Source organism: Ochotona curzoniae, unplaced genomic scaffold (genome assembly GCF_017591425.1).
Source record: "Ochotona curzoniae isolate NIBS_2020 unplaced genomic scaffold, NIBS_Ocur_1.0 contig_3622, whole genome shotgun sequence".
NCBI classification, from domain to species: Eukaryota; Metazoa; Chordata; class Mammalia; order Lagomorpha; family Ochotonidae; genus Ochotona; species Ochotona curzoniae.
In genome coordinates this window covers 20,510,996-20,530,886 of record NW_024465926.1, presented here as the reverse complement: position 1 = coordinate 20,530,886, position 19,891 = coordinate 20,510,996, and the positions used below count along the sequence as shown (strand labels likewise).

Sequence of the window (19,891 nt, the reverse complement as noted above, 5' to 3'; positions counted from 1 at the left end):
ACCATGACTAACATCAGCAATGCATCACAGATCCTTTAGGAAACACACAACGGACCACAGTTAATGCTTCTGCTGGCAGGTGCTACTGGCAGCTACGGTGAATGGCTGGAGGTGATAGGGGAGTCCGGAAGGGCTGGGAGCAGCACTCCAGGCCTGGGGTGTCAGGAAGCTCTGTGTGGGTGGCAGGCAGACCCCGCCCTCACGGACCTCCTTAGGCGCTCCCCACCCGCAGACAGAGTGCTATCTTGCTGGAGGTGCCAGGGAGTCTGGGGCAGTCCAGCTGCCGGACAGGGTCTGCTCAGCATCTGGGAATGGCAGGGCCTGGCTCCCAGCTTCCCGGGGTTAAAGGGTAGCATGCTCCGCCTTTTCTGGGACTGACTTCCTATCTGGGAGACTAAATGCAAGGAGCCCTGGCAGGAATGCCTTTTTTCCCCCCTGCTGACTGGCGCTAGTCTCCGGGAAAGGGAGTGTTCTCACTGAGGTCCCCCTCCCTTGCAGGCTAGGAGGAGGCCTGGCACATCCTTACCACCGCCCCTTTCATCTACTCCTAGTGGCATCCCATTAGTGAAGCCTGGCCACTGTGAAAATTCTCCATGCTTGTATGTTCTGGCTCTCAGCGGGCCTCAGGTGTCCCTGGGCCCTGCCACATTCTGAAAGTCCTTGGCTGCAGCTCCCAATGCCTTGCGGGGAGCCCCTGCATCCATCTGTGGGATTGGGTACCTCCTGGGGGGCTGGCTGAAGCCCCAGCCCCTCCTCAGGGCAGCCCTCCTCACCCTCTGAAGGTGATACCTATTCCGTACCACCCTGCTCCTATAGGGAGCACACCTGGGTGCTGGGAATGCACCCACAACACCTCCTGAGCAGGGCAGGCGCCCTGAAGGATGCCTTCCATAAAAAAGCTCTAGGGTGCATGTAACTGTTTGCATCTGATTTAACCACAACCACTGGGCTGTGGAAGGCCTGGATGCTCAGCATCGAAAAGATCATCTATAACCCCAGAGATGATGCAGGGCTAGGGGTCAGTGAGCGGACATTAAAGGCTTAGGAATTAGCTGTGTCCACACTTGCCCCAGGAAAACACCCATCCATCCATCACCTGAGCCTTCATCCCTTCTTCTCAGCTGGCAAATTCCTTCTATGCAAGGCACACCTTCAGGTATGTTAGCAATAGACACGGAGCCCTGGATGAACATATTTCATTTTCTTGACAGCTCAAGGAGATGGTTTGATGAAACAATGGTGAAATGGATGACCAGAGAGGTCAAGTAACTCATTGAGGGTGCCCAGCCAGGGAGTGGCAAAGAGAACCTGGCAGGTGCTGGGAAGTCTCCTCTTCCCCTGATTAGATCTCTTTCCTCATTCTGCAACCCCACGGTCATCCCTTCAGTCTCACACTCATTCATTCATTAAGTTTTTTCATAATCCCAACTCCTGTCTGGTTCAGGGCCCAGTGCAAGTCGACGCCACTCTCCTTCCCTCCAACCTCCTTTCCATATCTGCAATTTTGGGGACTCTGGCCTAAGAACTTGGAATTGAATTTATTACAAAAGACGGTAGCATGAACAGCTTCTAGCTTCCAAGGCCTAAAGTGGCCGCCTGGGTCGGGACCAAAACAGCCCTCCTTCAACATGGCCCACCCCTGCATGGGGGCCTGAGTGGGCACGGGCAGAGTACTGTACATGGCACACAGGTCAAAACCAGGGTGGCAGTGGGTGGGGTCAGCTGCCGCCAGCTGCAGGGGTGGAGAGCAGGGGTGGGTTCTGGCCCAGCACCTGCAGCTCTGTTAGTCTGAGTGGTTGGTGAGCCAGGGCCGTTGGGGGCCTGCAGTTTGGGACCAGTCCTGCTCTAGGCCACCTGGATTTGCAGGTCCTCATCCTCATCTAGGTCGCTGGCTCCATCTCCGGCCTCCTCCGTGCCAAAGCGAGCCCCACGGATCTTCCCAAAGAGGGGTGCCGTCTGCTGCTGCCTGCGGAGCCTGTGGGAGCGGCAGAGAGCGTGGGTCAGGGCAGGACTGCCATCCCGCAGTGTACACAGGGTTGCCTTCCCATGTGCTGTGGGCTGCCCAGTGCCCACAGGCTTCTTTGTGTCCCCTCATCACACAAGATGCTCATGTGCTAGGACAGGGGTGCATTTATTCCCCCTATAATCTACACACAAGGGAACTGAGGCCCCAGCAACTTGCTGCAAGCCACAAAGATGCCACAGAGTGAAGCAGCTCGGAAGCAGCTGGGGGTTGAGGGAGGTGAAGGGGCTGCCTCTAAGCCACATGCAGGGACTTGGCCCCAAACCTCGTCGGGGGAGCAGATGTAGGGGGTAGCAGGTGGTCTGAGTACCCTCCATTCTGTGACTCAGGAAGAAGAGGCTTGGTCCTGACTCTCCCCTGTGCAACCACTTCTGAAGCTGCAATCTAGAGTCTAGGATTTGCAAACTCTGAGTATGAGAGGAGCTGATGGCTGCAGCGCCCTGTCTCCTCCCCGGCCTTGGCCCACAAGGTGGCCAGTGGTGGTGGGTTACTGGAAGGCATGCATTATTAACACGGTGGGGAGGATCGGGGCAAAGCTTCTATCACTGCTCTGTGATTCAGTGAGCTGTCCCCAGAACACCCCAGCATCAACAGCTGCAAGAGAAATGAGGCAGTGGGCCTGGGGGGCTCTGCCCTCCCTGAGCCCTGGTCTGGTTATGCATCTGGGAGATCTGATGGTTCCTGTTTTCCCCTCTGCAGACCCGACATCTCTCCCAGGTTCTAATCCCTAGCTGAACTCCTGCCTTAGGAGCGGCAGCTGATGACTGCTCAGCCCTCCTGAAGCCTATATCAGCTCAATAGCCTGCAGGTAACAACTGAGGTCATTCCCATTTTAGAGACAGGGGAACCGGGACAGAGGGGTTAGGCCATTGTTTCAAGTCCACAGGATCACTAAGACCAGAGCCAGGAGGTGGCTATAGAGTCGAACTCCCCACGTCCATAGACGAGGAGGCAGGGGTGTGCTCGGCTGACAGCTGCAGGGAGAGGCTGGGCCTCAGGGGGCTGGGACAGGGAGGGAGGCAGAGGAGGAAAGGCATTCTCCTGGAATCTCTAGGTTCTCCATAACTATGAGTTATGCTGCGCTGAGGGAGCCAGCCCGATCAGCTGTCCTCCAACCCTTTGGGCCCCTGCTGTCCCGGGTTTGGGTAGCCCTATGACCTCAGGACTGCCTCCTCTTCTCCTCAGTGATTCCCAGACCCACTGTCCTGGCCCTCGACCCTCGGGCCTGCCTTCCTTGGTCACCAACTGCTACTGGACAAGACATTCCAGGTTCCCTCCACCCCCAGCTGACTTCCTGCACTGCCACTCCGCCATTTCCTGATCCCACCCCTTCCTGCCTTCGGAGCAGACCCTAGCCCCAGGTGCCCGGATCCCTTCTAGTTTATTTACCCTGTGACCTAGCAGGGGCTCCAACCCAGGCTGGAGGTCTTCCCGAGCGGAAGTTTCTGTGCCTGCTGTTGGCTCCCAGCCACCCATCTCTTCCCTTGAAGCCCTGGGCCTGGGCTCACCTGGACTGCAGGTGTTCCAGCTGCACTTGCAGATTCTCGCTCTGCTCTGTCTGCTCATCCAGCGACCGTTGCAGCTTCCGTGCCTGGTTGTGGGCCTCATCCAACTGGCAGGAGTGGGTGGGTGGGGGCAGGGTCAAGAGCAGCAGGGTCACGTTAGTCTGAGGCACCAGGGGACCTCCCATTCTCTCTGAGAACCTGCTCCTCAGACAGTGCTTGCTCCCAGGACCTAGGCCTCAGGCCCACCACCCATTCCTCTCCAGCTCTGCTATCCCTTCTCCCACCCATCATTAACCCATCCTCCAATGCCCTAAACCACAGATCCAGCCACCTGCCCACCAAACCCCTTCCCCATCCATTTGTGCACCTGCCAGTTACCACTATGTCCACCTGTGTCTTTCGGCTTTTCCAGGCACACCTGTTGGGCCAGGCATCCTTTTTCTCTTTCATCCAGCTAGCTTTGAGTCTGTCTGTCTGCCATCTACCCATCCAGCCAGCCATGTAAGTATTCACCCACCCCATTGTCTATCCATCTTCCCTCCTCATCTTATCCCTGTCCTCTCAGCCAGAATCCTCTGTCCTTCCATTCACCCATCTGCATATCCAGCCATCTCATCTACCAGCTGGTCCGTCCATCTTCCCATTCCCCTACCTACACCGATCCTGCTACCCAGGATCGCCCACCTACCCAGGTAGGCACTTCCTGAAGGTCAAGCTCCCACCAGGTCCTGGAGAGCCAGAATGGAGAAACCCAGGGGGACCCCACAGCCCCTGCTCCCCCCAGGCCGTACCTCATCCTCCGCCTGGGCCAGCTCCTTCTTGAGCTCCTCCACCCGCAGCCGCAGCTTCTTCACCTCGGCCTCGTGCTGCTCCACACGCCGGTTGGCATGCGCCAACTCAGCCACCTTCTCCTGCAGCTGCTTCTTCAGTTTGCCGTGCACGTGCTTGAGGTCAGCCAACTCCTGCAGGAGGTGGCCCAGGTGGGCAGGAGGCTCAGGGTCACACACAGCACTGGGGCAGGAAGCCCTAGCGGGCTGGCGTCTCTTCTTCCCACCCTCTCCCTGCACAGGGTTTGGCTGAGTTCCTAAGGTCTAGAGGGGCATGCAACGAGAAAGGAGGCTGCCCAGGGGGAAGGAATGCCCCCTGGCTAGGCCATGGGGATGGCCAGCAGGCTGCTGGAGCTGAGTCAGGACTTGTATGGGTCTGGAGACATTTAGAGCCCTGGGTCTGGGGATGAGTTAAGCTGGGCAGTGAGTGCTGGAGGAAAAGCATTCAGGCTGGCTGGAAAGAGAATGAGCAGCCAGCAGAGAAGATGCCTATGGGGTATGTGTGTCTTTGGACCTCAGTTTTCCCATCTGTGAAATCGGCAGTAGCATGGCCTCAATGTCTCTTGATTCCAGCTTCTTTGGTTCCCCTCCACTAGCCTCAGCCTGTTCTGGGTGTCTGGAATCTTGCTTTCCCCGGGGGGAGGGGATAGCAGCAGTTCCCCCAACCCAATAGCCCGCCTTCTGGTCTTCCTTCCCACAGCAGCTGGTGAGCCTGGCCATGCTACCTGCTCATACTCATGCTCCTGGCTCTGACCTCAGCCACCCCGGCCCCCTCGTTCACTCACCTCCAGTTGCACTGGATGCCTTGTTTCTCCAGAGCTTCCCACAATGCTGACCACAGGACACTTGCTCATCACACTAAGCCTCAGTCCTTTCCATCCCCTCTCCCACATCTGCTCATCCCTAGCCAATGTTAGGTTCTCCTGGAGACCTCAGCTCAAATGGGAAGTCTGCCCAAAACTCTGGGTTTCGGCCAGGTCCCCTGGTATCCCCTGTGCCTGCCGCAAGTGTGGAGCTGTGACTGGCAGGGCCCCATTGAGGAAAGGAGCCAGATCAAGAGCCCCTGGGCATCAGCTCTACACAGGTATTGTGGGGGAGGCAATCTGTTAACTGCTCTTTCTCCAGCGCCTACAGCAGGGTTGGGCACACAGTAGGTGCTCAATAAATGCAGCTGCTGTAGTTACCACCTGTGTTAGCACACAATGGGTGCACAATGAATGCAGCTCCCAGGCTGGGCACATGGCAGGTACTCTGGGAGAACTCCCACTGCCCCTAGTGCCTCCACCTGCTGCCCCACCTTGTTCTTTTCGAAGAGCGCAGCCTGGCTGGCCCGCAGGTCACAGTCCAGTGCACTGGCTGTCTGTCGCCGCCGCCTTGCCAATGCCTCCTCCAGGTCCCCGACCTGGGCCCGCAGCTTCTTGTTCTCCCGCTCGAGGCCCAGCCGGTCAGTCTCCAGCCTCTCCCTGCGGCCCCACTCAGCTGCGTTCTCTGCCTGCAGCCTCTCCATCTGCAACAGGGCAGCAGGGCAGGGTGTAGGGAGGGCTCCTGGGAGGGCCCAGAGCTAGATGCCCCCAAGCCACGGCCACTGCCGTTGCCTGGAGCTATTTCTAGCTCCCGGAAGCAGGTCCAGCTGCGCAGCTATAATTACCCTGGGCTCAGTTCGAGTGTGCAGGATATGAGGGCACTTAGGTCTAGCCCCTGGACAAGGGCATCCGTGGGGTGTGGCCAGTCCTCTCAGAGTCCAGCCTGTGGTCCAGCTGTTGAGGGGGGGAGCGGGACAAGCAGCCTGGAGACCCCTTCCGTCCCTATGGGTCTCCCCTGCACCTCACCTCACCCCGCAACTCTGCCATCTTCCTGTCCATGTTCGACCGCGCTCCCAGCTCGTCCTCCAGGTCTTCGGACATGCGGCCCAGTTCATCTTGGTGAGTTTCCTTCAGGATGTTGAGCTGCAACGTGCCCCCCAACCCAGTTACAAGGCAGCCACTGGGTGTACTGGAAGCAACCCTGGGGGTAGTGCCCAGATGGGTAGCAGGGACAGACCTGAGTACCTGCTACCCACAACAGAGCACAGAAAGGGCTATAAAACAGCTTGATTTCACTCTTCCCCGGTGCACCAACTAAAGCCTCCTGGATAGTCCCAGCCAGGTGTGTCAAGAGGAAGCTCAGCCCCCACTCAAGGGGTCCCAATCATATCCCTGTCTGCTCCTCCCCTGCTCCCCCAGCTCACTCTGCTCCAGCCACAGGAGACTCCTTAAAAAATGATTCATTTTATTTATCTTCCACTTTATTTGAAAGCAGAAAAGCAGAGAGGGATATATCTTATATTCACTGGTTCACTCCCCAATGCTCATTACAGCCAGAGGGAAGCCAAGGCAGGTCTCCCACTTGGCTGGCACAGATCTAAGTACTGCAGCCAACACCTGCTACCTCCTGGGTGCACATCAGCAGGCAGCTGGATCAAAAGTGGAGCAGCCAGGGGTTGAACTGGTGCTCAAAGGGGATGCTGGTGCCACAGCTCCGGCCCTGCCTGGGGTGCCTGTGGAAGACTGACTCACTGCTGGGTGGGAGCAGAAGCCAGCAGACCAGTGCAGCGGGCAGAGCCACGACTGGGTCTTTGGCACATCATGGCAAGCAAGAGGAGTCACACCCAGAAGATTCATTTCCTGCTGGTCTGCCCAGGGGTGTATTGGCCCCTTTTCATCATGTCCACCCTTGACAAGGGACAAAAAGGAGAAAAAAATATGTTCTAGTTTCTTATCCCCAATGATGGGCAACCTGGAAGTGGAGAGGGGTCTGGGAATCTGCATTTTCAGAGATTTTGACTCTGGGATAGGAGCTATCTCTGTTTTCTTCCTACACAGTCTTTGGGTTTTGAGGTCTGGAAACTCAGCAGCATCCAGCCAGGTTTTCCCGGGGTGGCTGTGCCCCCTGGTGGCCACAAGGTGTTGGCATGGGTATCAGATTCTTAAAGAGGTGGAACATAAGCTCTATGAGTGCTGCCAGGCTTCAGTGACATCTAGCATCCTTGAGGCACCCAGCATACATGGCATCCGGACCCTCCCTTTCACTCTAACCTATGAGGCACTCTCGCAGCCACTCTGTAGCCACATGGGCTGCACTCATTTCCCACATCTGGTTGCTTGCTCCTGCCTCAGGACCCTCATGCAGGCTGTGCTTCCGGCCAGGAACACTGAGCCCCATATCTCCTCCCAGGAGACCTCCCAACCCCTTCAATCCTGTCCCAGTGTTGCCATCCCAGAGTCTCTCTCTGACCCATCACCCTGTGGTTTTTGGCTCAGGAACTGACGTTGCCCCAGTAACTGCTGGCATCCCCACCTGCCAGGCCAAGGTGAATCCCTGAAGGCAGGACACTGCCTGCCCCAGCACAAAGAACAACTGTGGAATGAACAGAGGAATCTCATTGTCTCTCTCTTCTGCTCTGAAATCCAAGCACTGATACTGCCACCTCCGGGAAGCCCCCAGAGTCATCACCAGGACTCACCTGCTTGAGCATCTCCTGCTTGGTCTTGCTCAGCTCTTCGTACTTGATCTTCCACTGGCTGAGCTCCCCCTCCAGCTTTTCGATGTTCCTGCTCAGGGCCAGTTTATCCCTGGGGAAGGGACAAGGAGGCACAGACATGGGGTGAGCCCTCACAAAGGGTGGCCCTGCTGTGACCTGTGCACACCATGCACAGTCCTTGTCTGTACCCAGATGCTGGCTGTCCCATGGTGGCAAGCCCTTCCTTTCTGTATTTCTCCTGGAGCCTCACCCAAGGCACACTCGAGAACAGGTGCAGTGTGGGGAGGCAACTGGGTCTCCAGGGCACTGGCTGCTCTCCCTCTCAGCCCCGAGCATAAGTACCAGAGACCAGTGCATTCATGTCTGCTCATGCAGCTGTGGCTCCTGTACTGTGCACACACAAGACTACAATTAAGGAAATCGCAGGACCCAGCCAGGGGCCCTCAGAGCCAGTGGCCCCTTCTTGCCATCCTAACTGTGTGGGGAGGATGTGTACTCTGCCTTGAACAGAAACGAGGCACCGCAGATAATCACCTTGGTGTGTGGCCCCAGCAGCTGTCCCTCTGCCTTGCTATATTGGTCTTACCCCAACAGGAGACCCTCCAGGGTGGCAGGGTCACTCTCTAGGAGGCATGCTGGAAGCCAAGGGGGCATTCCTGGCGCTCACAATGACCAAGATTCTTTCAGTGTTGGGCCAGGAAGTATCCTGTATATCCAGAAGAAACATCTCCCAGGATGCTGCTGTAGGCCCAAAGGATCTGGGCTGAGCCCGTCAGGTAAGCTTCATGCTCAGAGTCCTTGCAGTACACAGGCTGCAGGTATGGAGCCTGTCTAGATTGTCAGCAAGAGTGGGCCCCCCCATCCTGAGAGGAAACCTCATCAGCACAGCCACAGCACCTGTGGATTCACGCCATCAACCCTGCACACTCATATCCTGGGAGGGGACTTAACTTGGAGCATGTGCCATGGACGTGTCTGCCCTTCAGATGACCACCATGGCCACTCCATGTAAAGACACCAGCTTCCGACCACTCAGTTATTCTCCTCCAGGAGCCAAGCTCACAGCTTCCATGTCCCCATACACACCTCTTCCATCCACCACTCTCATTTCTAATATTCAGGTATGCCTCAGTTGCTTCCCACTTGCTTCTGTGGCTTGAGGTGCTGCCCATCCTCAGCTCTGGAGGGCACAAGGCCACAATCAAGGGCAGGCAAGGCTGCGACTTGAGCAGGGTATTGGTGCCATGCACTCTGCCAGTTGCGGTTGGTTTGCAAGCATCTTGGCTGCTGCTGGCAGAGGCACCACAAAGGTGTTGTGCTGGCTTGTTTTTCAAAGCATTTGTAAGTCAGCTATACGTAGTAGGCTTCTAATATCTAGCCAATAAAACTACCGATTACTCATTATTAACAGGTTTTCTAAATGACCTTTGCCCAAGGTTACTGCTGACCTGCAGGCGCCATGTCCAGTGCTGGAACTGCTTGTAAAGCAGCTTAGCTCAGGTAAAGTTTATCTCGGTACCCTCCCGTATACTGGCTGCCACCCTATCCCCTTACTTCAAACAGACCCTGAACTTGGCTGGCTCCCTGGCTCTGCCCTCCCATTACCCTGGCCCCTGCTCACTGAACACGCTGACACTTCCTCCTCCATCCCACACCTGTCTCATGAACTTTGCTAGTCAATAGATGTTCCCTTTGTGCCATCAACTGCAGCATTTGTCAAACTGAAGCCCCAGCAGTCACTTCCTGCCGACCTTCCCCTGTCTCTGCTTTTTCCTTTGTGCTTGGCCCAGAGCATGTGCTCCATATGGATGGTTTACAGGGACAAATACAAACTGGTGTGTGGGCCCTGGGTCCTTCTGTCCCAGAGTCCCATGGCTCTGAGCTTCCTGCTCTGGGACACTGATTTCCATCCTGTCATCAGGGGACTCCTCCTCTCCATCCCTACCCCCACTCCCACCCCCAGCCTCGGCCCATCCCCCAGGACTCACTCACGCTCCTTGAGCAGCACTTTCTGGGACTCATCGAGCCTCAGCCTGAGGGCGGTCAGCTTGGAGGCCTCCTCCTCGGTGCTGACTGTGTCCTCCCAGGGCAGCCGGCTGCGCTCCTGGCGGCTGGAGTTGCTCCGGGTGCCCCCAGTGTTCACGCTGCGGGCTTCCCAGCAGCCCTCGGGCTCCTCCGCCCTGCTCTTCAGCAGGCTCTCCATCAGCTCCAGCTCCTACAGGGACCATGGTGCAGGTTGCACTGGAGGGTGCTGAGCCCTCAAATGGCTGACCCTCCCCCATAGCCTCCAGTGCATGCTAGGCCACCAAGACCAAGTCACTAGAGGCCTCAGAGTCCTCTTTGGCTGCCCGCTCTCCACCTCTGAAGACAGAGGGAACTGCCCTTCCCTACTCCCCACCCCCTTCAACCTCCTGGCAGTGCACAGAGCCAGCCACCCTAGAGGGGTCTCAGGCAAGGCGGTGAGCTAGCTGGCACTGGAGGTATGCAAGTATCAGTGGGAATGAATATTGAAGCTGGGAGTCCTTTAGGAACCCAGAACAAGATTCTAACAGAAGGAACCGCAGCTCCAAGATCCTGTTTGCCAGCACAGACACTAAGGCAGTGTGTAGGGAGGGCAGGCACAGCCCAGTGCCCTGCCCCTGCCTTTCTAGCCTGTCTGTGTGCAGCTTCAGGTCCTGTGTCTCTGGTCGCACATCCATGAGGGCCACGGCTCCAGCTGCAGCCTGGCTTTTCCCACAGCCTTCCTGGATGAGTCTGGGCCAGCCCCGTTCTGTGGGACCCTCAGTGTCCCTCTCTAGACTGCGACATCATCCCCACGGGCTCCCTGAGGAGGAAGACTGTACTCCCATGTTGCAGACTGACTGGGGAGAGGCACCTGGGACACCTGCTACCTGCTGCAGAGGGAGGGCGGGCAGTCATGTAGGTCACTGAGCATGGAGTGCTGGGCACGCCAGGGCTCCCGTGGTAGTCCCCAGGCTGTGATGACCGTGATGGGAACCATGTCACCAGGGTTCAACACCACGAGCAGTAAACGCCACCCCCACACAGGGAGGCAGCAGGCCTGGGCAGAGAAGGGAGAGGGCCAGCTAAGAATCTTTCAGAGGAGCTGGCCTGTCTAGGGATATAACAGGGAGCTGAGTCCAGACAGTGTCCACCTGCTAGGAGGGGGTAGGCTGCAGGGAATGGCTTGCTGGCAGGGGAGACGTTGTCCCTCTATATAGCCACTAACACCCATCACTGACTTCAAGCCTGGAGCCAAGCTGCTTGGGCTCAGCCCCCAGCCACTTCTTCCCAGCTGGGTGCTGGTACCTGGTGGAGGATGGGCCCTGTGCTAAAGTCACTCCCCAGGCCCCCTTGGTCTCTGGCTTTTTGCACAAGACAGTTTTATTCCAAACACGTTCTGGTACTTTCCACAGTGTGTTCTTACTCATCCTCTCAAATCAGCTTAAACTGACCACTCCCAGAAAAGCTGCCATGAAAGCCTCTTCCTAAACGCTGGGTTGAGGATCTCCTCTAGGACCTTAGGGGACCCTACCCATGACTGCTCCTTCTTGATTCTGCCAACTTCTTAGACCAGAAATTGCAGGGACTTGGGTTGGTCTGCCCTTGGGCCTCCGGGAGAGGGAGGGTGGGAGGAGACAGAGCTCCACCAGACACTTCTCTGGAGCCAGGTCATTCCAATCTCCTTTCCCAGCCCTGCAGCCCCGCCCCCTTGCAGACTGTCCTGCGCACCTGGCTGCTGGCCACGGAAGGTCTCTCGCACCCGACATCGCGCACCGGCTCTTGTTCCGGCTCTGGCTCATCCCCGCGCGTCTTGTCGCCTCCCCTGCCGCCACGCAGACGGGCCAGCTCGCGGCCGCGCGCCTCGCACTCGCCCTGCGCCTCGTGGCGCTCGCGCCGCGCGCCCGCCAGCTCCTTAGTGAGCGCGTCGAGGCGCTGACGCAGCTGGCGCACCTCCTCTCGCGCGCGATTGCGCTCGGCGCGCACCTTGCTCCACTTCTCGCGCCAGTTGGCCGTGCAGTCCGACCACCAGCGCATGGTCTTCTCCATCTGCGCCGCTCGAGCCCGCGCCTCCTCCAGCTCCCGCAGCCGCAGCTCTTCGCGGCTCTCCCAGTCGCCATCGGCCAGCAGTGTGCTCGGCGGCGGCAGGGCCAGTGCGGGCGGTGGGCCTGGTGAGGGCGTGCCACTGGACGGCGTGGGAGGCAACGAGTCCGCAGGCCCCATGCGTTCCGGCGACGGGCTGCCCAGGATGGTCAGGAGGCTGCCCTTGGACAGCTGCGGGGACTCAGCCAGCCGGGGGCTTGGCCCATGGCTCATTGCGGTGGGGAGGGCCCTGGGCTCCAACGCGTGGCCCGGGCTCAGGGTTGGCGTAGGGGACACGTGTCATATGCGACAGCACTACGCATGATGGCCTCAGCCACCCACTGCTGTCCAGGCCTCGGGGTGGAGGGCACTTCTTTGGACCTACGGGAGAACACAACCACTGTGAGGCCATGATCAACGACACACTGTCCCGCAGACCAGCAGGCTAAGTGCCAGGCGGAGGTGCAGTCGGTGAGATTCCAGCGTGCAGCTGAACAGCCTGTAACAGCTTCCTTAGGAGCCTCCAGACCCCTTTACTGTCATCCCTTTAGCGTGCAGCAAGGGCCGTGGTTAGGAAACCATGATGTACTGTCCTTGACACCTAGCGTTCCCTGTTGGTGTTTGCCTGCTCTTAAAACTCATGTACGTGAACACCTCCACACCTCTTCCTAGCAGCTGTTCAAGATGCCCATCGGCCAACACGTCATTGTGGCCAGACCACTTATCCAGGTCCACTTCCCTGTTCACATCTCAGGCTGCAGGCAGGGGCTGGGCCCTGGCCACTGATCCTGTGCCGCCACCCAGGAGGACAATGACAGCTGTGGAGGGCCAGCCCTGGGGCACACACCTGGCCGGGTCCTGGGTGAGTTCATCCTTCTGTGTCCTTAGACTTGAGGTGAGGGGAGTCATGGTGAACATGGTAGTATGTGTGACCCCCAACTCCAAACACCAATCTGGGGATTTGCTGAATGCACCCAAGCACCTGTGAGGGGCACTGGAGTTAAATCACCTCCCAGATGCAGGTGTGTGGGCATGGTGGATGTCCCCATCCCCTTCTCACGCCCCAGGGGACACACATCTGTCCCATTCTGTTCTCTCACCTGTCTCTATGCACAGCATTTCCCCTGCCATTCCTCTGTTAAATACAGGACAAATGACCCTCTGCCTGTCCCCTGCCCTCTCTCCCTTCAAATCATCATGCAATCCCTTCCCCATTCTGCTGAGCCTGGGGCCACAGATCTTCACATCTGCCTAAGGCTGGCACTTGTTTGCTTGCTGGTTTTCTCTCTTTTTTTCAAAATTTGAGAGGCCCAATGAGCTAGAGACATCATTTTCACCCACTGTTTCAGTCCCAGGATGCCCAGGCCCAAACCAGGAGCTGGAACTCTATCTGGGTCTCCCCCAAGGTGGCAGAGACCCAAGCACTTGGGCCATCATCTGCTGTCTTTCCGGGCACATAAGCAGGGAGCTGGACTGGGAGGGGAGCAGCTGGACCTCTGTATGGGAGGCTGAGATTGCAAGAGTTTAGCCCACTGCACCATAACAATGGACCTGCCTTTTCTGAAGACCAGCATACTGCAGATGGCTACCTGGCAACCCTTGCGTGCCCTCCTTACCCCTACCTAGCTCCAGCTCTGCCCAGCCCCTGCCAGCAGATGCTCTGACGTCCTAAGTATCAGTGCAAAGGGAAGCTGGCATGTTCTATGTCCCTTTGGCTACGCCAAGGTGCAGCAATGTGCTTACCAGGGGCCTTGCCCTGGGGCAGAGGCATCCGCCCATCACCTCCCTTCCTCCCTTCAACACCAGCTAGATGGGTCCACACCTGCCGTCTCCACTGTGCCCGCTTCTCGACCTGCTGCCAGGCCACCTGGGCCAGACCGGCTTCTGGCCTTGCTGTGCCAATGTGCCCTCCCTGGCCCTGGACACTCTTTTACTGCTTGTCACGTCCCCTCTGGTTGGACTCCTGGCATGAGGGCTGCTGTCACCTGGCCACAAGCCTTTTTCCATGTTGCCCCTGGCTGGGCCATCTCTCACTCACTTTAACCTCCTTCAAATCTCTTCCCAGCAGCAGCCACAGTAAATTTATATATGTATCATAATACATACACATATTTACAGGTTTATTTTGAAAGTCAAAGTTAGAGGGAGAGAGCATACCTCCATTTACTGGCTCACTCCCCAGATGGCTGCAATGATCAGGGTTGGACCAGGCCAATGTCAGCAGCCAGGAGCTTCATCTGGGTCTCCTGCATGGGCAGCAGGACAAAGTCTCAGGCCATCTTCTATTGCTTTTCCCAGCCCTTGGCAGAGCTGGACTGGAAGTAGAGCATCTGAAATGCAATTGGCACCCTAAGGGATACTGGCATTGCAGATGGTGGCTTTATATCCACTGTACCATAGCACTGGTCGCCAGAGTAAAGTTTCCAACATACAAACCTGCCTGTGCCAGTGGTCATGTCCTTTGTCACTCCTCATAGCTGGGACTCCCAACTACAGACCCCACTGCATGCTGCCCATCCACATGGCCCTTCTCACCTGGCTCACGTACCTTAGCCTCTCCCATGCAGACACAGCAGGGATTCTGCTCTCTGTAGAGGGCAACCCTGGCTTCCTGCATGCTCACTGGCCCATGCCTTCAGCTGCCCAGTCATATACAGCAGTGCCCCGCCACTTCCCTGAGTGGTGCCAGGCTCAATCCGGGACTTCCAGCCTTCTGCTTTGCAGCCCCATGGTAGCCTTCTAACCCACCTGCTGTGTCTGCTGTCTTCACCAGATGCTTGCTTTAAGTCCAGCTCTGTCACCAGCTTCTTCCTGGGCCTCAATGCCCCGCCCCCCAGCCTGTGCAAGCGAGGCAGAGCAAGGGAGACCAGCACTGCCAAATCAGGGGCATCCTCTGAGGCACTGCATGTTTGCTGTTTGCTGCGCTGCCCTATCCTCTCCACACACGAGCAGCAAGCATGCAGCTGCAAGCTGCCTTCTAAACAGTCCATGTTGGCAATAGCTGAATACTCCGGGATGTCGCCTTAGCAGGCACAGCTCCCTCACACACATTAGCCCCTGTACGGGCAGGGTGGCACGCCCAGGCACGGCCCCACAGCCCTAGGCCCCGGGGCATCCCTGGCAGGACAGGGCAGTTGGGCTGTGCCTGTCCGGCCTCCTCGGCCCTGAGCTGTGTGTGCACACAGGTATGTGTGCACACGAACACACTGTCCACGCACACATAGACACACAGGCTCCAAGACCACAGAGACGCCCACCTGAAGGCACGCATAGGCCAGAGCAAGGACAAAGACTCATGGTCCTGTCTGCCAGAGGCCATTCCTTGTGCACATATGCACACACAAACACTCACTCATCCTCTCCCCAGCTCCACATGGAGAAGCTCTTGGAAAAGAAAAACAATGTGAAGGCCTGTGGGGGGGGGGGGCGGGGGGGGAGAGGGAGGAGAGCAGGGGAGGGGAAGGAGAAGGCAGGAAACAAAGTACAGTCCAGCAGGGGGAGGGGGCCTGGCCCTGCCTGCTGGCCCCCTTCCTGTAGGGGCCTCTTTGGAGGCAGAGAGGGGCCGCTGCCACATCTTGTGCCTCTGGGAGCTGCCAGGCCTGGCACAGGGCTTGGACGGGAAGGAACTGCCAGCTTCTTCCATGAATCTGAGCCTGGTGTGCAAGGACAGGGTGGGCACCACCCAAGGCCCTAATGGCTTCCAGACACCCACGCCATGGTCAGGGTGGGGGCTGTGCCGTGGGTCCTAGGTGCCCTTTCCAGCTGCCCTGCTGGGTGCCCTGCCTGGCGACTGGGAATGAAGTGGTAGGGGAAATTCAGAGGGTGCAGGGGAGCTCTGGGACTGAGTGCAGGTCAGAGTGCCCTGGGGGAGGATGTGTGCCCGTCTAGGTGGAGGGCTTCTGTTTTTCTGGAGAAACCTAGCCCCTAGCACACCAGGTGCCAGTGCACCCCTGAGCACCCAAGGGAAGCCAGACCCCGTCTGGTGACAGCACCCTGCACCCCCACCTAGTTCCACAGCATACCCTAGGAAGCCTTTCCCATGCATGCTCCCTGCCTGCCACCCCCACCCCCAGGGCCAAGTCCTGCCTTAGTACCCTGGGGTTTCCCATCAGGCTGCTGTCTAACCCCTCCCGCACCCTGGACTTTCCATCTGCTCAGAAGCTTCCACTTCCAGAAACTGCCTGGCCTTGGTCACTCCAGGGCTTTCCCCCGATCAGGGAGCCCAGAGCCCCCACGCCTTCCTACTCCACCAGACCTAGCTGCTGCCTCTCTTTTTCTCTCAGCACAAGCTCACCCCAACCCACAGAGGATTCCTGTGCCACCCCAGCTTCCCCAGACAGACCGTGCACACAGCAGTCATTTCACTGCTGGCTGGCAGGGCGGACGGCAGGAGGGTGAGCAGACAGCAGAGCAGAGTGGGCTCCACACTGCAGCCAATCAGCCTAGCTCCCTGCTAGTTTCAGGACAGAAGCGACTCTCTCACCCAAGACTATACAGCATTAGCAGTCCCACCCACTCAAAGTGATCGTAGCTTCCTGGGGCCTGTCTAGAACATCTCTTTCTCCTTCTGCCATCTGCAAACTCCTACACATCCTTTAAAACCCATGTCTAGTGTCTCCTCTCCTCCCCTGAGACTCCTGTCATTTCTGGGTATGCAGTGTGTTTCCAAAGCACAGGGCACATCCCTGCTTTCCTCAGCAGCCTCACTGTGAAGTTCAACAACACATGCAGGTCTGGTCGGCTGTCCACATGAGGCCCAGCATACAGCCGGCATTGCCTAAGTGCTTGCTGGACTGATGGAGGCAATGTGGGCAGATCGTAGGCGTCTCCTCATGACCAGCGGCTGTCTGGAAGGATTAGGCCATTCTAAGGATTGGGAACTGGTTTTCCGCCAGGCTTGGAGACAGGCAAATGCTTGAGTCTGCCTGTGGTCAAGATTGGAGTCACCTGACGGCCACTCAAAGTTCTGGCCTCTTGCCTGAGGATCCCGGGGCACCCCCAGAGTGACCACCTGCATTTTGTCCTTAGTATGTTTAGATGGATCTCTGACTATGCAGTGAGCAATGCTAAGGCCTGGATGGGGGCCAACAGTGGAGACAGGGAGGAAAAGGGGGTCCCCCAAGCTCCCCCAGTTCAGAGCCACCCCAGGACTTCCTAGAAGCCATCAGGTGAGACTCTGGAAGGCGCACATGGCCACAGGCCTGGCTGTGGCCAGGAGCAGGGCCCAGCAGGAAACCGCAGAGGCCAGCCTGATTGGATAAGTGCAGGGCCCAAGACTGGTCAGCCGCAGGCTATGGGCACCTGTCCCTTGGACCTGCGACCTGATCTCCTGCTGCTGGACCTCTGGCGGAGGCCCCCAGAGGGAGGGAGGCTGTCTCCCCAGTACCCTCATCTCAGAGGGAGGAACTCTACCACCACCCTGAATCTGAATCGCTGATAACTGAAATGTCTTTCTCTACAGACCAGCCATCACCCCACAAAGGACCAGACGGTCACAAAGCTGGGGCAGGGTGCTGCATGCACGCCCCCCCTCCTGGGTCACAACCTCCAACAGGGTGGTCCTCAGGCCTCAGGCCAAGTGGACAAGTGGACAAGTGGACAAGTAGAGCTGGGAAGGGGATAGGGGGTGGGGAGCAAGCAGGGATGGAGGTGGAGAGTGGGCGGGTGCAGCCCCAGACCTCAGCAACCCTTTGAAGTGCACAACCTGATACCTCACTCATTTCGTGAGCCCTGCAAGTCCCTGGGCTCTCTGGGCCTCGGTTTCCCTGCCTACTGAATGGGCTCAAAGCATTGATTCCTGGAAGTTCTATCCAACAGAGACGCAGACCTTGGCCAACGCAAACCAATTCTCTCTGGGAAAGTGGAGGAGGGATGGGGACTGCCATCCCATTTAAGGTAGAGAAACTGAAGCACCGACAGGGAGGAGAAATGGGGGCGTTTGCAGATGAGACACTCAACCGCGCCCTGACGACGAGGGGGCAACGGGGACTCCCTCCTCTTGGCGCAGAGCGGCCCTTCTACCTTGTCCCCAACCGTTCCAGAAAGTACTTTCTGCTTTCCGCCATCCTCAGTCACTTTGGCCCTCAACTCGGTACCCCTCCGTACTCAAGCTGCTTCGGTCCTGGGGGATGGGGTGCGCCCCCGTTTCCCCTAGCGGCTGGCTAAGGGGGGGCTCCGTCCTGCGCAGAGAGGTCCCGCCCATCTCCTTCTTGTGCGGCCTCCATTGGCAGTCGCCACATGTCTGGGATGGCGCCGTGCTCTGATTGGCCAGGTGCACCGTCCATCCCGCACTCGCCATGGTGACCACGTAGGGTCCCCCGGGAGAGTTCCAAATTCCGCCCCCGCCCGCCCGCCCGTCGCCCCCTCCCGCCCGCCCGTCGCCCCCTCCCGCCGGCGGCCGGCTGCATTCCGAGGGGCGGCCCCCTCCCCCCCGACGGGGTCCTTCCTCACCCGAGGCCCGGGCACCGCTACCAAGAGATGCGAGGGTCAGGCGAGAGGGCTAGAAAGTTCTGCTGGAAGTTTGGGGGTTTGCTGCGGGCGCCCCGGGGGGACTCCCCTCTCCACACCCCAGACTTAATCCTTCCCCTCCCGCGGAGGGTGCGCGGGCCCCGCAGCGACCTCCCGAGGCGCCGGGGACTCTGCGGACCCCCGCCCCCGCTCACCTCGAGCCGGGAAGCGGCGTCCTCCGGACGTGCGAGCCGCCGGCCTGGGCGGAGTGGGCTCGGGGCTGGCCGCGGCGACGGCGCCCGCCGAGTCTCCTCCTCCCTCCCGGGGGGAGGGGACGGCGGGGAGACGGCGGGGCGGGTGCGGCGGGGCCCGTGGGGACCCCAGCCCGCCGAGCGGCCGCACTGGGAGGCCAGCAGCCCAGCCGGGGGGCGAGGGGCGCGCGGGCCCCTCCGAGAGCGGACCAGACTGGGACGGAGGCCTCACCCCCGCGTCGGGGCCAGGGTGTGTGTGTTGTGGGGGGAGAATGGAGGGCCGGCGCAGGGCGGAGGTGGGGGCTCGGCTTTCCCCGTCTCAGGTTTCCCGGAGCTCCAGCCTTGGTCTTAGCAGGCCCCGGGCTCCACGGGAGCGCGCGTCCCTGTGGCTCCATGGGCGTGGTGACCTCGCCCGGCCTCAGTTTCCCTTTTGGCGGAGCAGTAGCGTTGACCATGCAGCTCGTGGTGGGACACCTGGTCAGGCCGCCACAATCTCTTCACCATGTGTGGTGAGGCCAGCCGGGTGCTATCTGTCCCGCTGTTTTGAGGTTTCCTCTATTTTAGGGGTATGGTGGCCGCAGGCATGGAGGGCAGGAGTGCGTCAGATCGGCTGTTCACCACATCCTGTACCTTGGAAGGTTGTCTGAGGTGAATCTATTTTTTAAAAGACATCTTTGCCCCCCCCCAAGAAGAGGCCCCCGGTATTCACAGATGTATTGGGGGAACAGTCAGTTGGCTTGGAATTTTACCTAGAAAAAGAAACATTACAAAAGTGTTAGTTTTATTTTAGGTTAACAATAGGTGGTTTTGGGTTTTTGTTTTAAGATTTTTATTTGCAAGTCAGTTACGGGGTGGGGGGCAGGGACAGTCATAGAGAACTCTGTCCATTGGTTCACTCCCCAGATGGCTACAATGGCCCGGACTGCAATGAAGCCTGGAGTTTCATCCAGGTCTCCCGTGTGGGTTCAGGGGCTTAAGCACTGGGGCCGTCTTTCGCTGCTGTCCAGGCGTATTAGCAGGGAGCTGGATTGGAAGTGGAACAGCTGGGACTCAACCAGCTCCCACATAAGTTGTCAACTTAATGGGCTGCCTTGAACCCCAATCCCTAACCATGATTTTATTTGCACACACGTTGGTGGGGCTGTACATGGAGAATTTTTTTTTCTCCATGACAAAGGCCAGTAGATAATTCTTTCCTTTTGAATTCATTTTCCTGCAGCAAGAGCTGGGGCTTT

The 19,891-nt window shown here is 58.3% G+C and overlaps 1 protein-coding gene across 1 annotated transcript; it reads right to left on the bottom strand.

The window, feature by feature from the left end:
- Positions 1-1,316: 1,316 nt before the first annotated feature.
- Positions 1,317-18,682, bottom strand: CCDC102A (coiled-coil domain containing 102A). The gene is made up of 9 exons (XM_040982642.1): positions 18,621-18,682; positions 11,608-12,339; positions 9,864-10,090; positions 7,858-7,966; positions 6,185-6,301; positions 5,653-5,862; positions 4,320-4,490; positions 3,532-3,635; positions 1,317-1,975 (listed from the first exon to the last, which is right to left on the bottom strand). Exons 2-9 carry the CDS (start codon positions 12,190-12,192, stop codon positions 1,846-1,848), a joined length of 1,653 nt encoding a protein of 550 aa, XP_040838576.1. The 5' UTR covers positions 12,193-12,339; positions 18,621-18,682; the 3' UTR covers positions 1,317-1,845.
- Positions 18,683-19,891: the final 1,209 nt, after the last annotated feature.